The sequence below is a fragment of the Watersipora subatra genome, chromosome 2 (assembly GCF_963576615.1).
Source record: "Watersipora subatra chromosome 2, tzWatSuba1.1, whole genome shotgun sequence".
Taxonomy (NCBI): Eukaryota; Metazoa; Bryozoa; class Gymnolaemata; order Cheilostomatida; family Watersiporidae; genus Watersipora; species Watersipora subatra.
The window spans coordinates 24,377,917-24,400,447 of NC_088709.1; the positions used below are offsets into that span (position 1 = coordinate 24,377,917).

Consider the following 22,531-nt stretch of genomic DNA (forward strand, 5'->3'; position numbering starts at 1 on the left):
ATACAAATTTAATACCAGGCTTTAATTTAATAATAGTATTGTCTCAAAAACTTTATTTAAATAACAAACAAGACCAGTTTGGTTAAAAATCACCAGAAAGGAATGTTGTGAGCCACCAAAAACATCTGCTACTGCATTGACTATGTTCTCATCACGCGCATGATGCGCACTTAGAGTCGTGCACGAGTTGACTTTCAAGTGCAGTTGCGAAACAAGATGGAAATGTAAAGCAGTGCTCTGGCATAGCACATGTGAAGGTGTAAATAATACACAGTCATGCGTTGTTGACGGGTTTAGCACCCGGTAATGTGGATATATTACAACTCATAGGAATCAATGTATAACAACAAAGGAAGCCAACATAGATCTAGCTTAAGCCTGATTCACACTATATCACCGTAGGTCAGCGTTTTCCTCTCAGCATTCATCGTCGATTATGTAAACCATAAACCGATGGCATCGATGAAGTAATGCAGACACGTCGGGAAAGTTTGCAGCTGTCTCATTTTCTCGATATTTTGCTGAGGATCGACGACCGCCTTTAAAATGTAAACCATTTCGGTGATGGTACCTCGCAGTCGCATATAGCGTGATTTATTCATATCCATTTATGATTTTCGCTGCGAGACTAGTATTTAATTCCAGCCCACGAAAACAAAGAGGTTTTTTGTCAAAGATTTAAAAGGAGAAAAGGAACACTATGTCACGGAGTATTTCCTGAGAAAAACAGGATAGGTTTGTGATAGTGTGAACATCACATCATTATCATCGAAGATCACCGAAGTATTGTGGCATCAATGCCGAGATACGGCAATATAGTGTAAACTTACCTTAATGCTTGCTCATTCCTGAGGTTTCAATGCAAAAGCCCAGGTCTTCAATAGCCTGATTGTATGATAGGCTAATGCCCTGGATGCGTCCTCCAGCATGCAATATGAGTTATTTATACTGACTTGTATCTTTTCCAATGCCTTGCCCTCACATGCAAAGTGAGATATTACCAGTTGATATACTAGTGATATCTGCTTCATTACTGCCAACTTGGCCTTTTTATATGAATCTACAGCAAAGGATATAATGGTTAATTGCGGTAAGTATAACACACAATTGTTAAAAATAATAGGTACGCTACTGTCTTACACACAAAAAGAATAGAAAAAAGCAGGAAGATATGACTGTTAGTGGTATATTAAAACAGGAGCGTAGTTAAACATATAACATTCGCTTGATTTGTAGTGGATTAAATCATAAGTGGGAGTAAACCATCCCACATGTTACGTATAAAGTGTCATCTGCATTAGTCAAGAAGAGACAATAGAGAGTACTAACTGAGTAATTATATCACTTGCCTGTTGAACTGGTGCAAAGATTCAAAAATATATATTTAGTCAAAAACCTGAAGTTCTTTAATCCTAAAGAACTAATTTTGCAGTGTTTCTGCAGTGAACAGAATGGCGAAAAAGTTATAGAAAAGTCAAAAATTGTAGTAAAACTGCTTTACACACAGAGTGCTTCCCTAATAATAAATGCTGTAATAATAAATTTAAAGCATCAATTAAATTAATTTAAGCCTAAATAGATTTTGCAAGATTGATGACCAAATTAAAGGCAATTAGGATGGAACTGCTGAAAGACTTTAATGTGCTGTCTTATTGAGAGAAGAAAAGAGTCTCGCTTGTAAATGTCAATTAATACTGTTGGGTAGACAGCCGTGAGGCGATAAAGCTTGAGGAGCTCGCTATCATGAGGCAGACATCCAATTTAAACACTTAGCATTTGTTTCAATATTACGGTGAATGAGCAGAGTTTAAACATGCAAAAAAGTTAATAGCGACAGACTAAACAGCTCCTTACTTAGTTGGCAACAATTGAGGATTGTTTTATGTTTATGTTACTATTCTATATCGAAGACCTTTTGCAATACACAAAACTTTAGGATCAAATTATTTTTAACTGCTACAACAATTTTTGCAGATGTTAACACTATTACTTATCATATTTTGAACCATCTGTTTTAAGCTTGCTTTTTCATACAGTCAAACTGTAACTCAATAAGTTGTACACAGAGGGTGAGAAGGAAAGAGAGAAATAGGAAAGGGTAAGAAGAGAGATAATTATGGTGAAAAAAACAAGAAGGAGGAAGGAAATGAGGAAAGGGAAAGACAGAAAAAAAAGAAGTGGTCAAAAATGAAAAATGAAGAAGAGGTAAAAAGGGAAAATGAAGCAGAGAATAAATTAAGGGAGATAGAGAAAGAGAAAAGGTTGAGAGAACAAAAGAGATTGCGAGAGAGAGGAGAAAAAGAGAAAGAGAGAAGAAATAAAAGAAGAGAGAGAGGGTGAGGAAGAAATAAAAATACAAAAAGATGAGAGACAAAATGGAAAGAAAGAGAAACATCAATGAGAAAGAAAATGAGTAAAAAGGAGGAAGAGGAAAGAGAGAGCAATAAAAAGGGAGAGAGAAGAGAAAAAGGGGAAGAGATGAGAAAAAGGAAAGGAGAGGAAGAGTGAGAGATTGGTAAAAAGGTTTCATGTGTCTAATAGGGTTAGAGAACACAACATATTGACACGATTGTTGCGTTAGAAGCTGTTGCAGCAGAGCTCAAACGTATTGTCATATGCAGAACCAGCCTGTTTAAACACTACAGATACATTCTCGTGTTTAATCATCTATGAATTCATTGGAAAGCCACACGTGTCAATAGGTCAACATCTACACTTCACTCATCTGCTTTACTCACTTGCCATTCAATCACTAGTTAGTTGCTGGTAAGTAGCTAGACCAACATGGCGAGTTCAGGGAATATTAGACTTTGCACGGGACAGCAGATGCCGACTGTTGCAATGAGGGCATGGCTGGTAAGTTCTTTAGCAAGTGAATTCATTAGGTTGGCTTTACCGCTCGTTAAGATCTCTTTTAGCTATATAAATGTTTAGGCTCTACGTTATACATTTACTAGCTGAATTTTGATATTATACTCTTAAAGAATATTTACATCTAAAAATGAAAAGATCTTATTTCTATAAATGAGAGATAACAACTTCCTTTTTGGAATCAATGCTTCAACTTGTCAACTTTTTTCTTTTTTCTAATTATTCTTACAAAGTTATGCAGTTGGTTCAAGAACACTGTTACTGTCTGTGTGTCCTCAGAAAACTCACAGCCTATACTAAGGTTTATTAATATCTGGTTTATTAATTATCTATTCTACCAATGTTTGTTCCAGCTGCCAGGTCATCCATGCATCTCTGTGCATCTCCAATGAAATACTTGTACTCAGCTTCATGAGGGTTTTTTTCTCAGTGATCTACTTTTTCAATTTTGGCATGTACATACTGTGTGTACATGTACATACTGTATGTACATGTACACACTGTATGTACATGTACATACTGTATTTACATGTACACAATGTATGTACGTGTACATACTGTATGTACACGTACATGGACATACAGTATGTACATACTGTATGTCCATGTACGTGTATACACAGTATGTACATGTACATGTACACACAGTATGTACAACACATGTAGGGCTTACATACTGTGTGTGTGAGTAATTCCTTCAAGATTGAGCATTTCTGCTTTGCTTACTGCACACAGAGGCCATTTCTGTTTTTTAAAAGCATTATTGCGCAAGCATAGGCTCTGTGATCTTGGTTGAATATGTCCAGTGACAAGGAACCTAAACGCCTGGAGACATGCCAGTTGCAGCAAAACATTTAAGATTTAATTTCGTTCCTGTCACCATCAGTTGTCTTTTTTGGGAATTGAATTCCAACCAGACATTCTCTTTCTATAAAGTTCTGTGGCTGGTTTATAATGTAGGTCAGGCGTTCTAGACAACTAGGTCATGGCTGCTCTTGATGTAGATACTCAACCTTGGCCATAACAAGGAAGTCCTAGAGGCCAAAGTAACAAGTAAATCACCAACTTGTGGCAAAAATGGTCAATGAATTTCAAAAGCTAAATTTGTTTTTATTTTCTGTCTAGTTAACAGCAGAAACAATGAGGACAGCTATAGATATCGGATACAGACACATTGACATAGCACAAAATTATGACAATGAAGACAAGTTGGGGCAGGTACTAGAAGAGCAGATAGAAGCTGGCAAACTCAGCAGAAAAGATGTGTTCATCACCACCAAGGTAAAACATCTAGCATATTTCACTTGCTTCTAATGCTTGCAGTTATATTTCTTTTCCTCACAGATTTTATAAACATCATATGGTCTATGCTTGACTACTAATTTATGAGCAAATTATATCTGTCACTAGATAGATGAGTTTTGCTCAACCATTCCTGGTAACAAGTTCGTCAAAAATGGAAAGTTTTCTATGATGTTACAAAGAACACGTGAAGTGCCCAGCCTAAGATTGTGTCTGTATATCTTCTGTTATCCCTTTTACTAGGCTGGAAGACAACCAAGAGTTATTGTTTACAGCCCACATAGAATTTATATGACTATGCTGAAGTTTCAACTGGTTCTAATCAATAATAATTATTGATTAGAACCAGCGGGCCAATGAACAGCCAATGAGCTAAACATAAACAATTATTGTTTATGTTTAGCTCATTGGCTTCTAAGATTCTGCTTGGAGCAAAGGCTATAAAATATCAAAAACCTAAATATCATTAAAACTTCAGGATCTCAATTTTTGTCAAGTTGTACTGAAATATGTAAATCGATGAATAAGTTGCTGCAAATAAAATTAAACTTTTTAGTAGAGAAATTGAAAAAAAAATTTAATTTATGATATTCCATTTTTGATAAAACAGGATAATTATAGGTAGAAAGATGCTTACAAAGTACCAAATATCATGGTTTGATTAAGATGATATTTTATATTTGATATCGTAACCTGAGTGAACCAAAACTTGTGCACAAACCTAAAGTGGTGCTTGATTGGTGCAAAATGAATCATGTCACATTCAGAGATTAGCAGCCTCATGAAATGAACGCTCTCTATAAATACTTATGAATATTAACTTTGATGCTTTTTGAGTGAATTATGAAGTTGCTAAAATTACTGCAGTTATGATATTGGCAGTATTACTTCCTTCCTACTTATCTCTGATAACACGTTCTGTGGTTGAATAAGAGATTTTATCATTCCAGATATTTAATGAATGAAAATAAAACTAACTACTTACAGGACCTTGTGCCATGCCCTAATGGCTTGATAAACATTGTAGGGAGGAGCGTTACTAGCCATTGATTATTGGGCTCACTTTATAAGAGATTGTTTTCTGAGAGCTTTTATAAACTAGTTAAAATACATGTATATTAGGATATTATATGTTATTGAATATATTATTGGATTTATATTATTAGGATACATATTACAGTATAATTAGGATATAATAACCAGGCTTAAAGACCTGCAAGCATGGCTGACGCAAGCAGCAGTTTCTTATTTTTAGTTTGCAGAAGAATAGTTTACCCAACTAACTAAACAAAATCATACAGTGTATAATTTGTTTTGCAGCATTAAAAATTAAGTTGGAGGGTGTATTTAATTGCAACTTTTATTATTTTATGGTGTACGCCAGTTGCAATGCACGATTTTTGCAAATCTTAAAAGCTGTGTAGGGTATCCTAATAATCCTATAATATATACCTTAATTATATGTATTTTTATAATACATATCCTAATAATATATATCCTAATAATATATATTTTAATAATGCATATTCCAATAGTATACATCTTAATAGTATGTATCCTAATAATATATATTCTAATGATATATATCTCAATAATATATATCCTAATAATATATATCCTAATAATACACATCGAATTATAAGCTGTATATTGTTGTTTGATTAGTTGTGTATGCCATTCTTTCATAAGCTTTAAAGAGTTGTCACCCAAGTGGCTTATTAGTGGCAATATGATTTTATAGTTCCTTTCTTCCAGTTTACAAAAATTATAGCTGGTGTATGTCTAGATATGAAGCTAACTTGAACAAGCTAAAGAAATTTATTTATTTAAGGGCTCAACAAGGTTTCAACCTTCGACCTCTTTCAAGAGCTTTTTCATCTAGACAGCATTAGCCATGCATCTAAGTAGTTATGCAAGCTGATCTATCTACATTGTTGATTTGACAGAGAAATTAAGATAAAGTGTAATGCCCTTTTTGTCAGTTCCTGTAGCTTTTTCTGGTGTAAAGAACATTCCCTCGTTGTTTACAAGTTGGCAGTTCTATAATACTAGGCTACGACTGCTTCCTGCCTCTAGAGAAAGTTTTGAACACATAATAATTTGTAATAAAATATTATAAACATAAATAAATAATAAATAACTCATGAAACCTCAAAACTTGACAATTTATACTAAATAATGATTTAAAACGAAATAAAAACTTCACTTGTTATGAAACTCCGCAGGTTGATATCTACCAAGGTCATGTTTTAACTCAATTAAAGGTACAATTTTCTGCTCCATAAATCTTAATGTAAAAAGATACGTAGATTCATCATGCGTCAAAAAAGGACTTTGACAAACTTATAAAACTGTCATTTATGCCAAGCTTTATATAAGAGGCTGGAATTACATAAATCGGTTCTTAATGTAAACATTTTAGTAAAATTTAAAGATGTACACATTTAGCACATAAACTGCAGTGTTTCATGCTGAAATATAGTACAAGTATAACTAAATACATACCATTGTTGTTTATTCATTTAGTTGATAAATTATATTATTGACTAGTCATTTCATATTTTTATAGCAAACAATTGCTTTTCAAAAGGATTTAAGACAATTGATGACAACCATTGAATAATGAAGTTGATAAATTATAATTTGAAGTTGTCTGCTTTTGAGGTCTTATAATTCTATAATTTTTCTATTGTATCGCATGTATGAAGGTTTCAGTTAAGTTTAAACTGTAAAAAGGCTAGTCACTTGCTACTCACTATTCACACCAGTAAGACTCATTACACTCACTCAGCTGGCATATATTCAGTTACATTCTCTGGAATAAATTTTGTGTCATCTGACTTCATATTCAACTCACCTGTCTCAGCCTGTCACAGATGTTCTTACTCTGTGTGCATAAGGAGTATCGATCCTTGAACAAAAACAAAGAAATAAAAAGTTCATTTCAATTCTTATGATAGTCTTTGATATTGCAGCTCAGTCCTATAGCCTATGCTCCTGAGCATGTGCGGAGAGAAACAGAGAAATCACTAAAAAGGCTGAGAACAGACTATATTGACCTCTACCTCATGCACTTCCCAGTTTCACTTTCGGTTAGTAGAATAGATAAAACTATTATTGTATTCCGGCTGTAATTTGACAGACACACTTGGTGAAAACTGGATAATAGTAATATGGACATTTTATGGTAAAACTGTTCAATGTGTGCAGCTTGTCAGGAGAATGTAAATCCAATGTTTAGACTATATTTTTGGCAATATTTGCCTAGCTGAAGTTTTTAGTCTAGCTGTGGTCTGCAGTGTAAACTTCACAACACATATTGTACAACCATAGCAGCTAGAGCAATTGAAGTCTGTTTCACACTATACCACAGTATATCATCAATAATTTCGCACAACATCGATGACTGTGAAAACATTGCTCACACTGTCACAAACCCATCCGCGGTTCCTTCAGAAATTCGTCTGTGACATCGTGTTCCCATTATATCATGTGGTTGTTGAAACAAAGAGATACTAGTCTCACATAAACTATCATAAAGGAGATAATAGATCAAGCAACCTGCGATAGCCAATCCCCATCACTGAAGTGGTGCACATTGCACAGACTGTCGTGGACTGTCAAGTTTGACAGCTGCAATGTTTCTCAACATATTTGTGTTGCATCGGCAGTGCTATCAGTCTACGGTACACATCATCTAAAAATAATTGCCAAGAAGACTACACTGATATACTGCAATACCATGTGTACCATTCGCCTTTAGCCTACCTGCTAATAGTAGCAACAGCAAGCATGAGAGTTAAACTTTTACCTCAGTTGCAAGAGCGGGTAACTCTAACTAGTGTAACAACGACTAACCCAGCAGAGGGTCATCTTGACCCTAATGACCTACCTGAGAACTGCTAGTCACACTTTCCCTTAAAATAATCTCCCAGTACTTCGCTATTGCAGATGAATGACTCTATCATAGTTTTAGCCATTGAATAGTAACATCACGCTGGCTTTTAAACTTTTAAACACCATCAGAGTCTTGCATAGTCAGACTATGTTTGGCATTTTATTTGTATTAGTTATTTGTATGTATTATTGCTAAGGTGTATTTATTAGTATTATTGCATTTGTTTATAATTAAAATTGTTTTTATCGTTGATGCAAGGAGGTGATTGATTGATCATTGATTGATCATCAACTGATTGATCATTGATTGATTGATCATTGGCTGGTCATTAATTGGTTGATCATTGATTAACCATCGATTGATTATCAATTGATTGATCATTGATTGATTGATCAGGGATTGATTGATTGTTGATTGATGAGGGGATATGAAAGCAGAAATAATGTTGATACAATCATCTTGTTATTCATGTTCAGTCATCTTCAAATACTTGCCTCTGCTTTGGTGTTGGCGCAAAAAGACTCAATTGATCCTAGAATTTCCTCTCTCATTAGAATTGGCCTTAAAATAGGCCTATGAAACTAGAAAGGAAATGAAGCAAAAAGCCGTAAGCTTAAAAAAAGTAAACTGAAAAACAAACAGTGCACTCTTAGAAAATGTAAAAGAGTATAAAGTGATTTACTTCTCATCATTTTTATTTTATTACTTCATTGACAATAAAATCATTGCAAACAGAAACTTCCTCTAAATTACACCTTACGCGAACTGTAAACAAATAAACATAAAAAAGAGTAACAGTTGGCCAATAAAATTAAATAAACAGTTTGACATGAAACATTTAAAATACTTTTCTATGTAAAGAGAACAAATACTAGGTAAAACATTGTACAAGGAGCCAGTGATAATATATTTAAAATAATTGCTAGAGGTTGCTTAATTTTTTGTTAAGATTTCAATGAAATTACTGACTTATTAGCTATCAGCTTGCTCGCTGTCCTTTATGTTTTATTACAGGATGAAGGTATAGACAATGATCCACCAACCAGATTTCCAACCTATGAAAATGGAACATTAAAAACAACATTTGTAGACCACATGCTTACTTGGAAGGTATGCTCAGTAAGCACCTCTGAATTTTACATCATATAATTTTCTTCATTTAATTTTTAGTACGATACGTTCGCTTTTATTATGTTATATGTTACAAATTGACTAATACTTGAATTTATTTATTACCTTGATGTATAATATTGTTTTTTAGAAATTATTTCTCCTACATAATTTTATATGTAGCGTTCATTTTAATGCTATATATAATTACTAGAAGTATGTATTGTTAAGTTTATAACTTGTGCAATGAATTAATGAAAATAAACATATTCTTATAAAAAATGCTTCCGTAAAAAAGAGACAGTTTTGGCAAAACGAACTAGTTTGGAGTGCATTGATTAAATTAACTAAATAAAGCAGAATATAATGGAGTTTACAAAATAATTTATTTGTTTTTCTTTGCTTCACACAATTCTTTCAAAGGTATTATGAGAAAGCAAACACACAGCCTGACTGTTTACTCATTAACTTTACACATTTAAGTCTTTCATGTACAAGTATAACATTATATTATATGTTATTAAGTAGTTATAGCTGTTACTCATAAGCATGCACCTATGAAAACTACGTGCAATTTTTTCACTATACGCTGCTCTTTGGCTGCATGGAACAAAACTTAGTATAAAGGTAATTTCATGATCACAGCCAGATTAGAACTAGAAAGTTTTATTATTTAGGGTATATTTTAAATAAAGTGTATCTTTAAATATATTTAAAAAATTCATTAGCAAATATATTATTTACACTGGTGCACTTGACAGTCTCACGCACCAAGAAAGATCACCATAAGTAATAAGTACGTAAATAATTATTCCATGAAGAGGTAAGGCGGCTGAGTAGTGTAGCGGTTAGCTTGCAGGTCTGTAAGATGAAATCTTGGAGTTCAAATCCTGTACAAGGCAATTCTTTTGCTAACGCTGTTATTGTGGCTTTCAACAGACAAATGGACAAACACGGCTTTTATTATAATAAAGATTTTTGGCGGTTGAAAGCTTATTAGAACTTTAAAAATTAGAACACAGCCTAACTCGAGTGTTCGAGAACTAGGCTATGATGGGTGAAATGTACATGAAGGATTTTTCAAAGCATTTGCTGCTGTAATATAAACATCAGTACTTACAGAAGTTGTCAAATAGATACCCAATGTTACAACTTCAATTGGTTGAAACGCTTGACTTATTTTATTGAAGGAAGCCTAACTCGAGTGTTTGTCGAGTGATAGTGTTTTGGAGTATTTTGTCATAGATCAGCCAATTTGGTTCCAACAGTTAGAGTAAAAGATTTGACTGTTGTTGACAGGAAATGGAGAAACTTGTGGATGATGGGCTTGTTAAAGCGATAGGATTAACCAACTTTACCATGAAGCAAACTCAAAGGATATATACTGAGGCTAGGATCAAACCAGCGAATGTGCAGGTAAGGTTCATAACTGCCATTAACCATCAATTAATTTGGGAAACAACTGTTTCTATTGCAGATGATGTTTTACTGCCCTTTTTTTATAAAAAAATACCAGTTTTCAAACCTAAAAAACAACTGAATCTTTTTTTTTGTTTTATGAGTTTGTGTTTCATTCACAGAGAAATAATAATGCTGATCAAACAAATGATCGGCATATTTGCTGGAAGAGAGTGCAAATTAATTTAAATGTGTGTCAAAAAGTTCTTATTAATTCCCTGTTTTCTCACAAAATGATTGTAAACAAATTAAGACAATCTGAACTTAGAATATTGCATTATAAGGCTTTGTGTTAAATTAACATGTAAGTATTTGTATTATTTAAACTATTGAGATCATCACAAGGATAGAAGTTTAATCGAGCGTATGTTCTACCGGCAGCTCATATGTTACCTTAATTAAACACTTGTACTTGTAGGTAGTCTACTGGATGCTGACAATGCTTTTTATAGACTTACAAATCAAGAGTGTACAGCTTTTTAAGTAGAACCCTACTAAATAGCTGAATATCTGTTCTTTCTCTAACCTTTCAAGAATGATCTATGATTGAGCCAACCAAACTATAGCCTTACTGGTACTATAGCACCAGAGTGGTCTAGCAATCGAGCCGATCAGGCTATAGCTTTACTGGTACTATTAGGAGCCTTTAAACTACTTATATCATGAGACTTGTGCTTTGAAACTGTAATTGAAATGATCTCTGAACTCTGTAAAGTTGTATTGTTATTATGCTGAAATTAATAACAAACTCTTTTATGTTGACCGTGCAAGAGGGTAAGCATTGCTGCTATGTTGGTATGTCCAAGTTGCCATGCCTCACATCCCTCGTATTAGCTACATATATGTTACACAAAGAAAAGCATGAAGAGGTTCACAGACAAGTGCCTTTGACAAGGTCTATCAGTAGCCTTAGAGAAGCTCTTAGACAAGTGCCTTAGTTTGGGGTCTATCAATAGTCTTAGAGAAGTTCTTCACAAATGCATTAGACGAGGTCTAGCAATAGCCTTAAAGAAACTTTTAGACAAGTCATTTAAATGTGCTGTAATTATCTTGCAAGTCTTCCCCGAGAGTCAGCTGCAGTGTGGTTCCGTGTCAGTCAGTGGTATTACACCATCATACCTGTCCCTGAGCTTGTACATGCTAAACCTCTCTCTATAGCTGTTGCTACTTGGTAATAGCAGAAAGATGACAACTCTTTATTCATGTTTCGGCAAATGTAATGCTACACACGATGTTTTAGATTGAGATCCATGCCTGGTTTCCACAGTACGATTTAGTTGAGTTCTGCTTGAAAAGAGGGATAAGTGTCACTGCATATGGTCCGACTGGTTCACCTGACATACCAGAGTAAGATTCGTATCTATACATTAACAGTATTAAAATTTTTCCAAAATATGTAATTGCATATATATAATATATTATATATATTACAATATAACATATTATGTTATATTATATATGATATATATAATATACTATATAATATATATAATTTTTACTATAATAAGAGCAGTGCCCATCCTTCCGTTTGTCCAAAATCATGCTGATACGTAAAAAAGATTTTTACCTCACATGGGAATTGAACTCAGGTACTTCGATTTACAATTATTGAATTAAATACGCATATACTGATTCTTCATTACGATCTGTCACAGTGCACAAGATTGTCAAGCGCACTAGTATATATGTAATATGCATATATTATATATATTATATAAATATACACAATATATAATATATATTTTATGCAAATAATGTATACAAACATGTAAGTTATATTGTTAATTAATATTACCTTTTAGGTTTTTTTCTTTAGAAAATCTTTTTAAAGCCATTTGTACTATTACTCATCACCTATTTTTATATCTGTAATTATCAGATGTGCCATTTCAATTTTAAATGTGCAGTTACACTCCTACTTCCGGTTTGTCCTAAGGTTTGATCGCTACACCTGTAAAGGCTAAATACTTTTCATGTAGACAAATGTCTTATCTTGAGTATTAATTGTCTGTACACTCTCTCCGTTTGGTCAGTCAAAGTATCAGACATAGACAGTCCGATATCTCATTTTTATGTTTGTACCAGTATCGAGAAGTACCATTATCATCGTATTCAGAGTTTTGACGGATAGCTTCTGCTGCAACAGTAACCTTTTTTATACACACTTCTATGCAAACATTGTTATTATTAATTCAACATATTCATGATTTTTATTTTGTTTTTTAGTTCGTATTATTTGCATCATAACCAAATCATTTTTATTGTAATCGTGGAAAAACAGACTTTATGTAGCCATTACTTATTAGTTATTTCAAATTTAAATTTTAAACACTTTTACAGCTGTTTTATTTTATCTCCTAATTCATTTAAACTGCACAAAACATTTTTTTCATGAAATGTAGTTTGAAAGTTAGAATGGTAACTGTTGTTATATGTTACATACAAATATAATTTCTCTGCAAAGACTATTATTACCCGGGCAACGCTGGACATTCATTTAATATATATATGTATATATGCATAAAATTCTAAAATTCTACAATTCCTACCCATAATTATATTAGTTGTAAAATTTGTTGTCCTCTGAATATTAGAAATATTTCACACAGAAGTTTTATTAATGTTTAGAACAAATGTCACTAAAATTCTCATTGACTGCTCAGTCTCAAAAATGTGTATTTTTGTTTAACTAAAAATGCTAAAGATTCAGCTAAACTGCAGTTGAATTTGTGCAATTGGCGGACCGTTGCTCAGTAAAAACAACCAATCAAAGCAGAACTATTGCAGCTCTATCTCTGCCCACAAATGCAAGCTAACATAAACTGATATCCACCAAGAATGGCAAATGCATTGGAGCGCATAATATCAACGAGTTAAAACCCTGTAGGATGTAATCTCTTTTCAACCTTCAACCATGGCTTTGGACAGACAAAAGGACACAACTCTAATTATAGTAACGACTACCTTCAAACTAGCGAGGCTATCGTTTGGTAACTGTCAGTTTGTGATCTGCATAGTGATGTCATCATGCATCTATGAAAAAAACTAGTAGCCAAAAAGCCTTGTTCACTATTTGTCTCTTCTGTCTTATATGAGCAACCTCTTCTCCTTAATTTTTTGCACTATGTAACACTATTAGGCTCAGATTTATACCAGGATCCCATTCTGAACTTCTAATTGGCTATTATAAATAATGGTGTGCATACCATAATAATCATATCATGCTATGCTGTCAGTGTGATGTGTTTTATTTCAAGTACAATCATACTTGTTTAAAGGTATGAAGCAATGCTCAAAATAGACTCAAATACTTTCAGTTTTGATAAAAGCAAAAGCTAAGCGTATATTGTTTGTGAAAAAATGGGTAAAGATAGTAAGTGATATCTAACACATGTGTCTTTATTCTGTAGAACCTACAGTAAACACCGCCTTCAGAAAAGGTGTAGTTCTACAAGCAAGTCAGTTTTCGTATTTACAGTTTTACCTTGTTAGTTAAATATCAATTTTAGGACATCGTCCATGTCACATGATCATTTCTTAGTATTAAGAATTATTAACAGTTTTAAATAATAAGTTCAACTAAAAACCATAGAAACTGTTATACTGTTATTGCAATCTTCTTTTCTTTGCACAGTTGCATAAAAATGGGACCGCCCGTCCCTCCCTTGCTGAATGAACCTTTGCTAAAGGAAATAGCTGGGAGGCACAAGAAGACACCTAGCCAGGTTTTACTGCGCAACCTCATACAACGGGGTATAGCAGTTATACCAAAGTGTGTTGCCGAAGAGGAAATGATGCAAAATTTACAAGTTCGTATCCATTTCTACCAATCAAGCTAAATAAGGTCTCTATAATAAGCTATATAAAAGGTTAATAACTTTTTCAAAAAGTAGTGATCATATTTTTGTAGCAAAAGGTTTTCTATTTATCACGACTTTAACAATTTTTACCGAAGTTTTTGTGGCAGATCAAATACAAAATTTTATACGCTAAAATCATCTAACAAATATAGTATACAGTAGACGCTGCTATAACGTAAATTCCATCTAACGTAAAGAATCTACATGTATGTAAAGTTTTGCTTTGTATAATGTAAAAAATTCCACATAATATAATGCGTCAAATGGCTGTAAGTTCTCAAAATCAATTTGGATTATCCTTGAAAATATCATTTTTAGCCGCACCCTATTTGCACTTGAGAGAGAAAAGGGTGTATAGAGTTATCTTTATTATACATTGTATATACTAGTACCCAGCAGTCTAATGTGCCGTGAGACATCGACAGCTGTGTCGATAAAACACAGAGAACATTTCAAAATTACGGTAGAAGGTGGTCGATTGGAGCAGGTGTTAGAGTGTTAGTCTATTAGACACCGAATGGTATGAGTCCCATAAAAAGCAATCTTTAGTACTGACAGTGTATAGTGCTAATTAGACAGTATATAGAGCTAAGTCTATATGATCGACAGCAGCATAAATGTGTAAATTTAAAGGTAACAAGAACACACCCATAATTATATTAGTTGTAAGATTTTTTGTCTACTGAATATTAAGCCTATTTTACACAAAAGTTCTATTAAAGTTTAGAGCAAATATCGCTAAAATATTATTGACTGCTAAGTCTCAAAAATGTGTAATTTTGTTTGACTAAAAATGCTAAAAATTCAGCTAATCTGCAGTTGAATTCATGCAATTGGCAGACAGTTGCTCAGTAAAGACAACCAGTCAAAGCAAAACTAGGGCAGCTTTATTTCTGCTCACAAATGCAAGTTAACATGCATTGATATGCACGAAAAATGGCAAACGTATCGGTGCGCATAATATCAATGAGTTCAAACCCTGTAGGATGTAATCTTTTTTTCAACCTCCAATAGTGGCTTCAGACAAACGAATGGACACAATTCTTATTATAGTAAAGATTAAGTAAAGTCTGCTACTAAAATTGATGAAAGCTAATAACAAATGCACTATGTTCCTATTATAGCACGGATGATGCAGATTTGGAGTTGTGTGCACGTTGAGTTCTTGCCTGATAAGTGTTTCAGTGGTCAGGCCCATGATGCAGATTAATGAGGGCACTTTGTTAAAAAAGTTAACGGTTCCCACGCCAGACGTCATAGCATGACATAAAATATGCATAGTGATATATTCGGAATGATTCGAAGTGTGAAAAATATTTCAAATGAATTAGCTTGGGTGAAATTTTCATGCCCATCATTCGCAAGTGCCGTTTCCATCATTTGCAAACACGAAAAATTTAATAAAAGTTTGCGAGTAACAAAACTTGCTTGACATGTGAAATTTTTGCTGTTTCCATTTGTGGATGAGTTGTAGATGACTCATACTTGTGAATTATCCGCCGCATGGAGACGCAGTATTTATGACCTTGACCTATTTATACATACAGCATTACATAAAGTTCAACAAAATAACTTTTTAATTGGAGAAATACTTTGTTGGCTACATAACCAATGTGATGATATTTTTTATTTATCGTCGTCATACATTACTGCTCAAGTCCAAGAGTGTTTAATGATTGTGAGCTGTCTCTCGGGGCAAACTACTCCTGAGTCAAATAAGTTGACTGGCCTGCAATCATTTCCATTAGATGATTAGCTTTCACTATCACACCTGCTTTAATTGCTCAATATGAAGAAATATTTGATCAACTTCTGTATCCAAAAAGCTATGCAAAATTTATAATTACCTAATGCCTAATAACCCACTTAGTGGGGAGAAGCCAACCATAGCAACCAATTGTTAAAACAGAATAAAAGATATTCCTTTGTCGTTCACTTGAATCATTGCTAATTGTTATAGTCTGTTGTGGTTCACTTGCAGGTCTTTGACTTTCAGCTGACTGAAGATGAAATGTTGGAGATTAAAGGACTGAATAAGGAACTGAGGATATTTGTGTTCAAAATGTTTGGAAAGCAAAAGTAAGTCTTAGTAAACTTTTAGATTATTGACAGACTAGCTGAATGTCCTGTGATGCACGGGTAATAAAACAGCTTATAAACAGTACCTTACCTACTACATTACCTGCAACTGTTTATCAGCTAAGTTTAATAACCATGCAACCCGGGTATTCACCTAGTAAAGCAGTGAGGCCAGCTGATAATCATTACGCGTGACGCAATGTTGTTATGGGTGTTTTAATCTTTTAAGCTGAATGCCCAACATTGCCCAGGTAATGAAAAGGCCTTTGCAAAATTTTTTTTATTTATTTAACATGTAACAACAATTACCACTCTAACTTTCCAACTTTATACCATAAGAAATGTGTTTTGTGCAGTTCAAATTAATCAAGAGAAAAAATAAAACAACTATAAAGGTACATGTATTTATGAATTTTAAATGTGAAATAATTAGCAAGTATTGGCAACATAAGTCTGTTTTGCTACGATTACAATGAAAAATGATTTGGTAATGATACAATTAATACGAACTGAAAAACAAAATAAAAATCATGACTATGCTGAATTAATAATAACAATTCTTGCAAAGAAGTGTGTATAAAAAGGTTACTGTTTCAGCAGAAGCTACCTAACAAAACTTTGAGTACGATGATACTGGCACCTCTTAATACTGGTACAAACGTAAAATGAGATGTAGAACTGTCTTTGTCTGATGTTTTGTCTGACCGAACGGAGAGAAAATGCAGAGGCAATTCCCACTCGAAATAATACAACTATCTAAGTAAAGAGTATTTAACCTTAGATTTAGTGATCAAGCCTTAGGAAAAACTGGAAATAGGAATGTAACAGCACATTTGAAATTGAAATGGCACATTTAAAAACTACAAATTAAAAAAACAGGTAATGAGTAATGGTAAAAATAGCTTTCCAAAACAGTTTTCTAAAGAAAAATAAATGCAAAAAGTTATATTAATTAATAATAAAAAGTGCATGTTTAGCTTGTGCAATTGCAATAAGGATAGGTAAAGAGTTGAGAATGCTAAGAAAGGCAAAGCCTAGTGGTTATGGCGCTTTTTTGTTGACTTGAAATTTGAATGTCGCGAGCTCAGATTCGCAGCGAGATGGATTTTTCCTTACGAAGACTTTATTGCTATAATTAGGCAGATGAGTGACAGATGACAGACAGACCCTGAGATTTATAAAGATGAAGGCTGAACTATGTTTAACAAACAGCGGTTATACAGCTGTTACATTCAAAATAGTTCAACAAACAGCTGTATAACAGCCGTAAGATTTTCATTTGTAATAACAGTTTTTTATCACAAATTAGAATATTTCATGAAACAATTCATATAGTCCTTTTAACAATAAATGTGTCAAGAACCTTTTTTGAGTTTAATGCATGTCATGAACTTTAGTATCTTTGTACTTAGACATTTTTGTTGTTAACTTGTCGAAGCCTGGAGCTGAGATAGTTTGGAGAATTGTTTTCCCACCTGATCGTTTGCCCGATTAAACTTGGCTGTGTAGTTCTTTTTTCATACTCTCAGATTATGTAGAGTTCCAAAATTTTTATCAAATTTTGCATAATATGTCTTCAGCAGAATTCCAGAATTTAAAGTTGATTGAATTATTAGTTTTGTAAGATATTGTCATAATACTGAAGGTACGTCTAACCAAATGAGACACAAAAAATGGCTATTGACAGAACAATAACTTCTACTGACATCCGAATTGGAAATCTTGGTAGTGGAAACTCAAATATGGACAAAGCTTGAAAACTTCTCAAAAACAAAAGTTTTACACTGAAACTAATTGTTTTTCTATTCATAACAAATATACACTCTCTATCAGACTCAGTGTACTGTAATCATTATGGTTCCTCAGTTACCTCTAAAACACCACTTCCTTGAAAGACTTTGAAAAATAGACTATTTACTCTATTTAATTTTTTTCCCCGTAGAATTCTACAAGCTTCAAAACGATATTTAGTTCAAAAGGAATTTCGCTGCTCCAATTGTATTTATAGTCAATGAAATGTTGCAAATATTGTCTTGGGCCAGGGGACCTACTTATGTGTACAAGGTTAAACTTCAAAATGGTAGTCAACATTATAGAATTTTTTCCTTTGAACAAAATACTAATAGAGCAATACAAATAGATGCGCAAGCGTTATTAATATCACACATCTTGATGATCCGTAGTAGTGAATAATTACCTTGATGATTCGAGTGTTTTGGAACATTCAGAAAAAGTAAAAAGTTCCCATGCAACTTGTTAGCTGCGCAGTCCATTACCTGTAACACGGACTAGGAAGATAAGCCTCAGTGTTGGACGATATTGGGTAGATGCTGACGAGTCTCGCAAAACTCTCTACTAACAGCAGTTTAGTAGCTGTAACTTTATGATTCCCTTAATAATATCTCACTGAACTGTGATATTCTACTTGTGTGTGATCATATAATAAACCTATTGGCAATTGACAAGAAAATTCAGCAAAAGCGCGATGCGCTTCTCATGAATGAGGCTAAATCTTATTAATCAATGTATTCATCAACACGACCCACTATATGGTAATGTACAGCCGCAACAAAAATCTACATGCATTTTGTTGGTGTGTAACCAGACCATGTGGGTGTGTGAGAGAAGTATGTGCAAGGCATTCAGGTTTAACTCATGTAGCCCTCACATTTGCAGCATTACGATAATTGTTGTGAGAACTGCAGTATGCGACGGTAAATGAGAACTGATTGTATAAATCTCATTGACATGAATATATTTGACTAATGTTATGAGGCATAATATTGATTAGTAACATTACGCGTAACTGAAAACTGTAGCCCTAGAGCTATGTTAATATTTAATGTTTGTAGGCTGTGAAACCCAACCATTTACTGTATAGCAAGTGTGTGGTAAATAGTAAAACTGTTGCTATCAGATTAATTTGTTAGTGAAGCTACATTGCTGCGTTGCTATATTGCTGTATCAGTAGCTCATCGCTAATAGCGGCATTAAAAAGATAACTCTATATTTAATCTTCATGCTTCGTATTGACCGCAATGGTAGCTCATCACCTACACCCTCCATCTTGCCCTTCAACTTTTAGGGCAGTGGTTCTTAACCTAGGCTCAACTAAACCCTAGGTGTTCAGTGGTCTCTCAAACGCAATAGCAGAAATCACACTGATTTGCAAGGTCGTGTCTTTATGGACAGATTTGCAATTTTAGTGAGTTCATGTATTGTAGGCCTATTGATTTTTTCTCTGAACACAGTAATGTTAACGCACAGTTCATTTTGCGTACCAGAAAACAATGTACATGTAGCTATGTCTTAAATAAATAAAAAATCATATTTAATTTTCAATAAAGGATTTGGTGAAAGCGCCTATGAAACTGGTGAGGTTCAGTATGTCCAACGAACCTACAGGTATGCAGTGGAAATCCAAAAGTTTTCATATAAATTATTAGCGGTGTACTCCGAAAGCAATTCAACTTCGTGTAGCATAGACTACAAAGATAAGCTACACAGTTGGACGATATTGAATACATACTGACGATTCTCACAAAACTTTCCACTAACAGCAGTTTAGTTGCTGTAATTTTATGATTCCCTTATTAATGTAACAATATCTCACTGAACTGTGATATTCTACTAGTGCTAACTCGCATGTGATCATATAATAAACCTAATGGAAATTGACAGAATATAATATTAAGTCAACACGAATTCTGCTGAATATTACTTATTCATGTCTACATTCTCTTATCTTGTTTACTCTTTTTGTCATAGTTCGATACATGTATGAAGTACTTCTACTGTTCATCAAGAAATACCCAAGTTTAACCCTTCCTAGTAGTACATTTTATTGATTAAACTATGGGAGATCATCAGCTGTGCCAGTAAAAAGCACAGTGAATACCTATTTGCACAATAATTCTAGAAAACAGAAGGTGAATAATTGGCACAGGTTGTAGCGGGCAGCGCAGCAAACCTGAATGATGTGGGTTGAAATTCCATTTGACACCAGGCCTGTATTCACTGGTTGCAAGTTGGGGCGGCTAATGTTAGGCGACTAGTTATGAACACCTGGGGGTGTTGAGAGGGGTGGTGTAAGCCCCCAACAGATTTTTCTTATGTAGGGCCTCAGCCGGGCCTCTCGTGTGAAGTTTTACAAATTTTTTATCGGAAAGTATTGACATTTTTCTATTTTTTGAGATTTGTTTTGTTTTAGGTAATGTGACTGACGAGACGTTTTTAAATTAATTTTGCTGATTTTATTTTAAGTTCATACGGAGGTTTCCACGCTTTCGAAGGGACATGGCCAAGCGGATGTTTGGTAAAACTTGATATTTTGCAAACCTTTATAAAGGTCGTTAACAAGAATATTTTGCCACTGATGATGATAATAATGATGCCTAAGAACTACTAAAAGTTGATGTTTGCCTCTATGGCTTCGAATAAAGTGATATTCTACAGCGATAAAAACCGTCTCCATAGCCGTTGGGCAAGTAACTTTTTGAATAAATGCTGTTGAGGTCGAGTTATCTGAAGCAATTTATCATTGCGTGGGAACGAACTAAACAAATCCATTCAAGTTAACCTTGTGTTTGAGATGAAATGTTACATTTTATCCGAGGGCGAGTTATCCGAGTTTGACTGTACTTAGCTGCGGAAAGTTCCTAAAAAGTTGGAGCGGCTCAGCCGGCCAGCCGCCCCAGAGAATACGGCCCTGTATGATGCAGCAGTTTGTTTAACCTCTAATCATGGCATCAGACGGATGAACAAAGGCCTTATTGTAGTGAGCATGGTTGAATAAAATTTTAGTTGTAGTGGTGCCAGATATTTAGTTACATTTGCTTATTCAAATTTGGAATAATTTAGTAATAATGCTTTAAAAGTTACTCACACCTTTGCTAACCTATCTTGCCTCAATGGTTTATTTCATTGCAGCTTCAGACATCCATATTTTCCTTGGCCAGAGTTGATAGATCAGTGTGAGATCTAGAGCCATGAGAGAGAGGATAACTCCACAAGAAGCTGAGCAAATTTTCAAGGTCTTGACAGAAGTGTTTCGCATGTACTTTCTCAACGATATTTTCACTTTAAAAGGTTATAATTAGCGTTGTTATTGGCCGCAATCAATGCATTAATATTTTTTTTGTTTAAAGCAAGTGGTTTACACTGTTCTATTTTTATAAGATTGAAAAAGGTTTTGTTTCTTAAAAAATAATGAAAAACTTTTGTCGATCAAGCAGATATTCACATCATTTACTTTTGCCTGTTACTCACGCAGGCACTTCTGACTAGACTGAATTGTTTGTGTTGCTTGATGAAGCACCATGCTTATATACGGAATCATAATAGCAGGGAAATATTTACTAACAAAATTATAGAAAATAAAGAGACCATCATGAAGTATATTTCACTAATATGTACCAATTTTTGTAAATGTCAATGTAACAAAAGTCAAATTTCTATCCGCTGAAGCATCAAGTACATAAAAGCTTATCAGACAGTACGGAAACGTAGCTAAAGCTATTACATAATTTTAATGAAAACCATAATTTGAATGGCATCTGGTACTTCACATGAGGTATATCACATTTATTTATGACCCATGACATGTAGTTATTATGTGAAGAAAACTATCAGTAACCTTCATGGCAAACTTATCAGTTGCTATCGACAGCTGATTGAAATTCTAAGAGAACCTGAATAGTTTTTACTTCAGCGATATTAAGATCGATGAGCGATCAGGGTTATTTATTGAGTTTTCCTGAGCTAGTGTTACCCGATTATTTGAGTTATCAGAATATTAAAACCGCAATTATCTGAATATTAGAGATCGTATTTATCTCCTGTTTAGACATCTTACTTATGTGAATAAATCCCTGAGACGGTGTGGATGACTGCATTTACAATCTTTGTAATTTTTAATCTGGATTTCTCGCCTGAAGAACTTGGTTTGCATGCA

General features: G+C 33.9%; 1 protein-coding gene across 2 annotated transcripts; it reads left to right on the forward strand.

The window, feature by feature from the left end:
• Nucleotides 1–2,744: 2,744 nt before the first annotated feature.
• On the forward strand, nt 2,745–22,461 carry LOC137387271 (aldo-keto reductase family 1 member A1-like). Of its 2 annotated transcripts, none has more exons than XM_068073620.1 (9): nt 2,745–2,856; nt 3,997–4,152; nt 7,149–7,265; nt 9,086–9,181; nt 10,481–10,597; nt 11,880–11,986; nt 14,274–14,448; nt 16,481–16,578; nt 21,508–22,461. In XM_068073620.1, the coding sequence occupies exons 1-9, from the start codon at nt 2,785–2,787 to the stop codon at nt 21,560–21,562; spliced, it is 993 nt and encodes a 330-aa protein (XP_067929721.1). In that variant the 5' UTR covers nt 2,745–2,784; the 3' UTR covers nt 21,563–22,461. The 2 variants fall into 2 exon arrangements, with proteins under 2 accessions (XP_067929721.1, XP_067929722.1); XM_068073621.1 differs by having other exon boundaries at nt 2,780–2,856; nt 4,004–4,152.
• The last annotated feature ends 70 nt before the right edge of the window (nt 22,462–22,531 follow it).

Excerpts from the sequence above, each read along its gene's own strand:
- LOC137387271 (XM_068073620.1), top strand. The coding sequence starts at position 2,785 with ATGGCGAGTTCAGGGAATATTAGACTTTGCACGGGACAGCAGATGCCG. Across the intron at positions 7,266-9,085 it reads ACTTCCCAGTTTCACTTTCG|GATGAAGGTATAGACAATGA; the intron begins GTTAGTAGAATA and ends GTTTTATTACAG. Across the intron at positions 11,987-14,273 it reads GGTTCACCTGACATACCAGA|TTGCATAAAAATGGGACCGC; the intron begins GTAAGATTCGTA and ends TTCTTTGCACAG.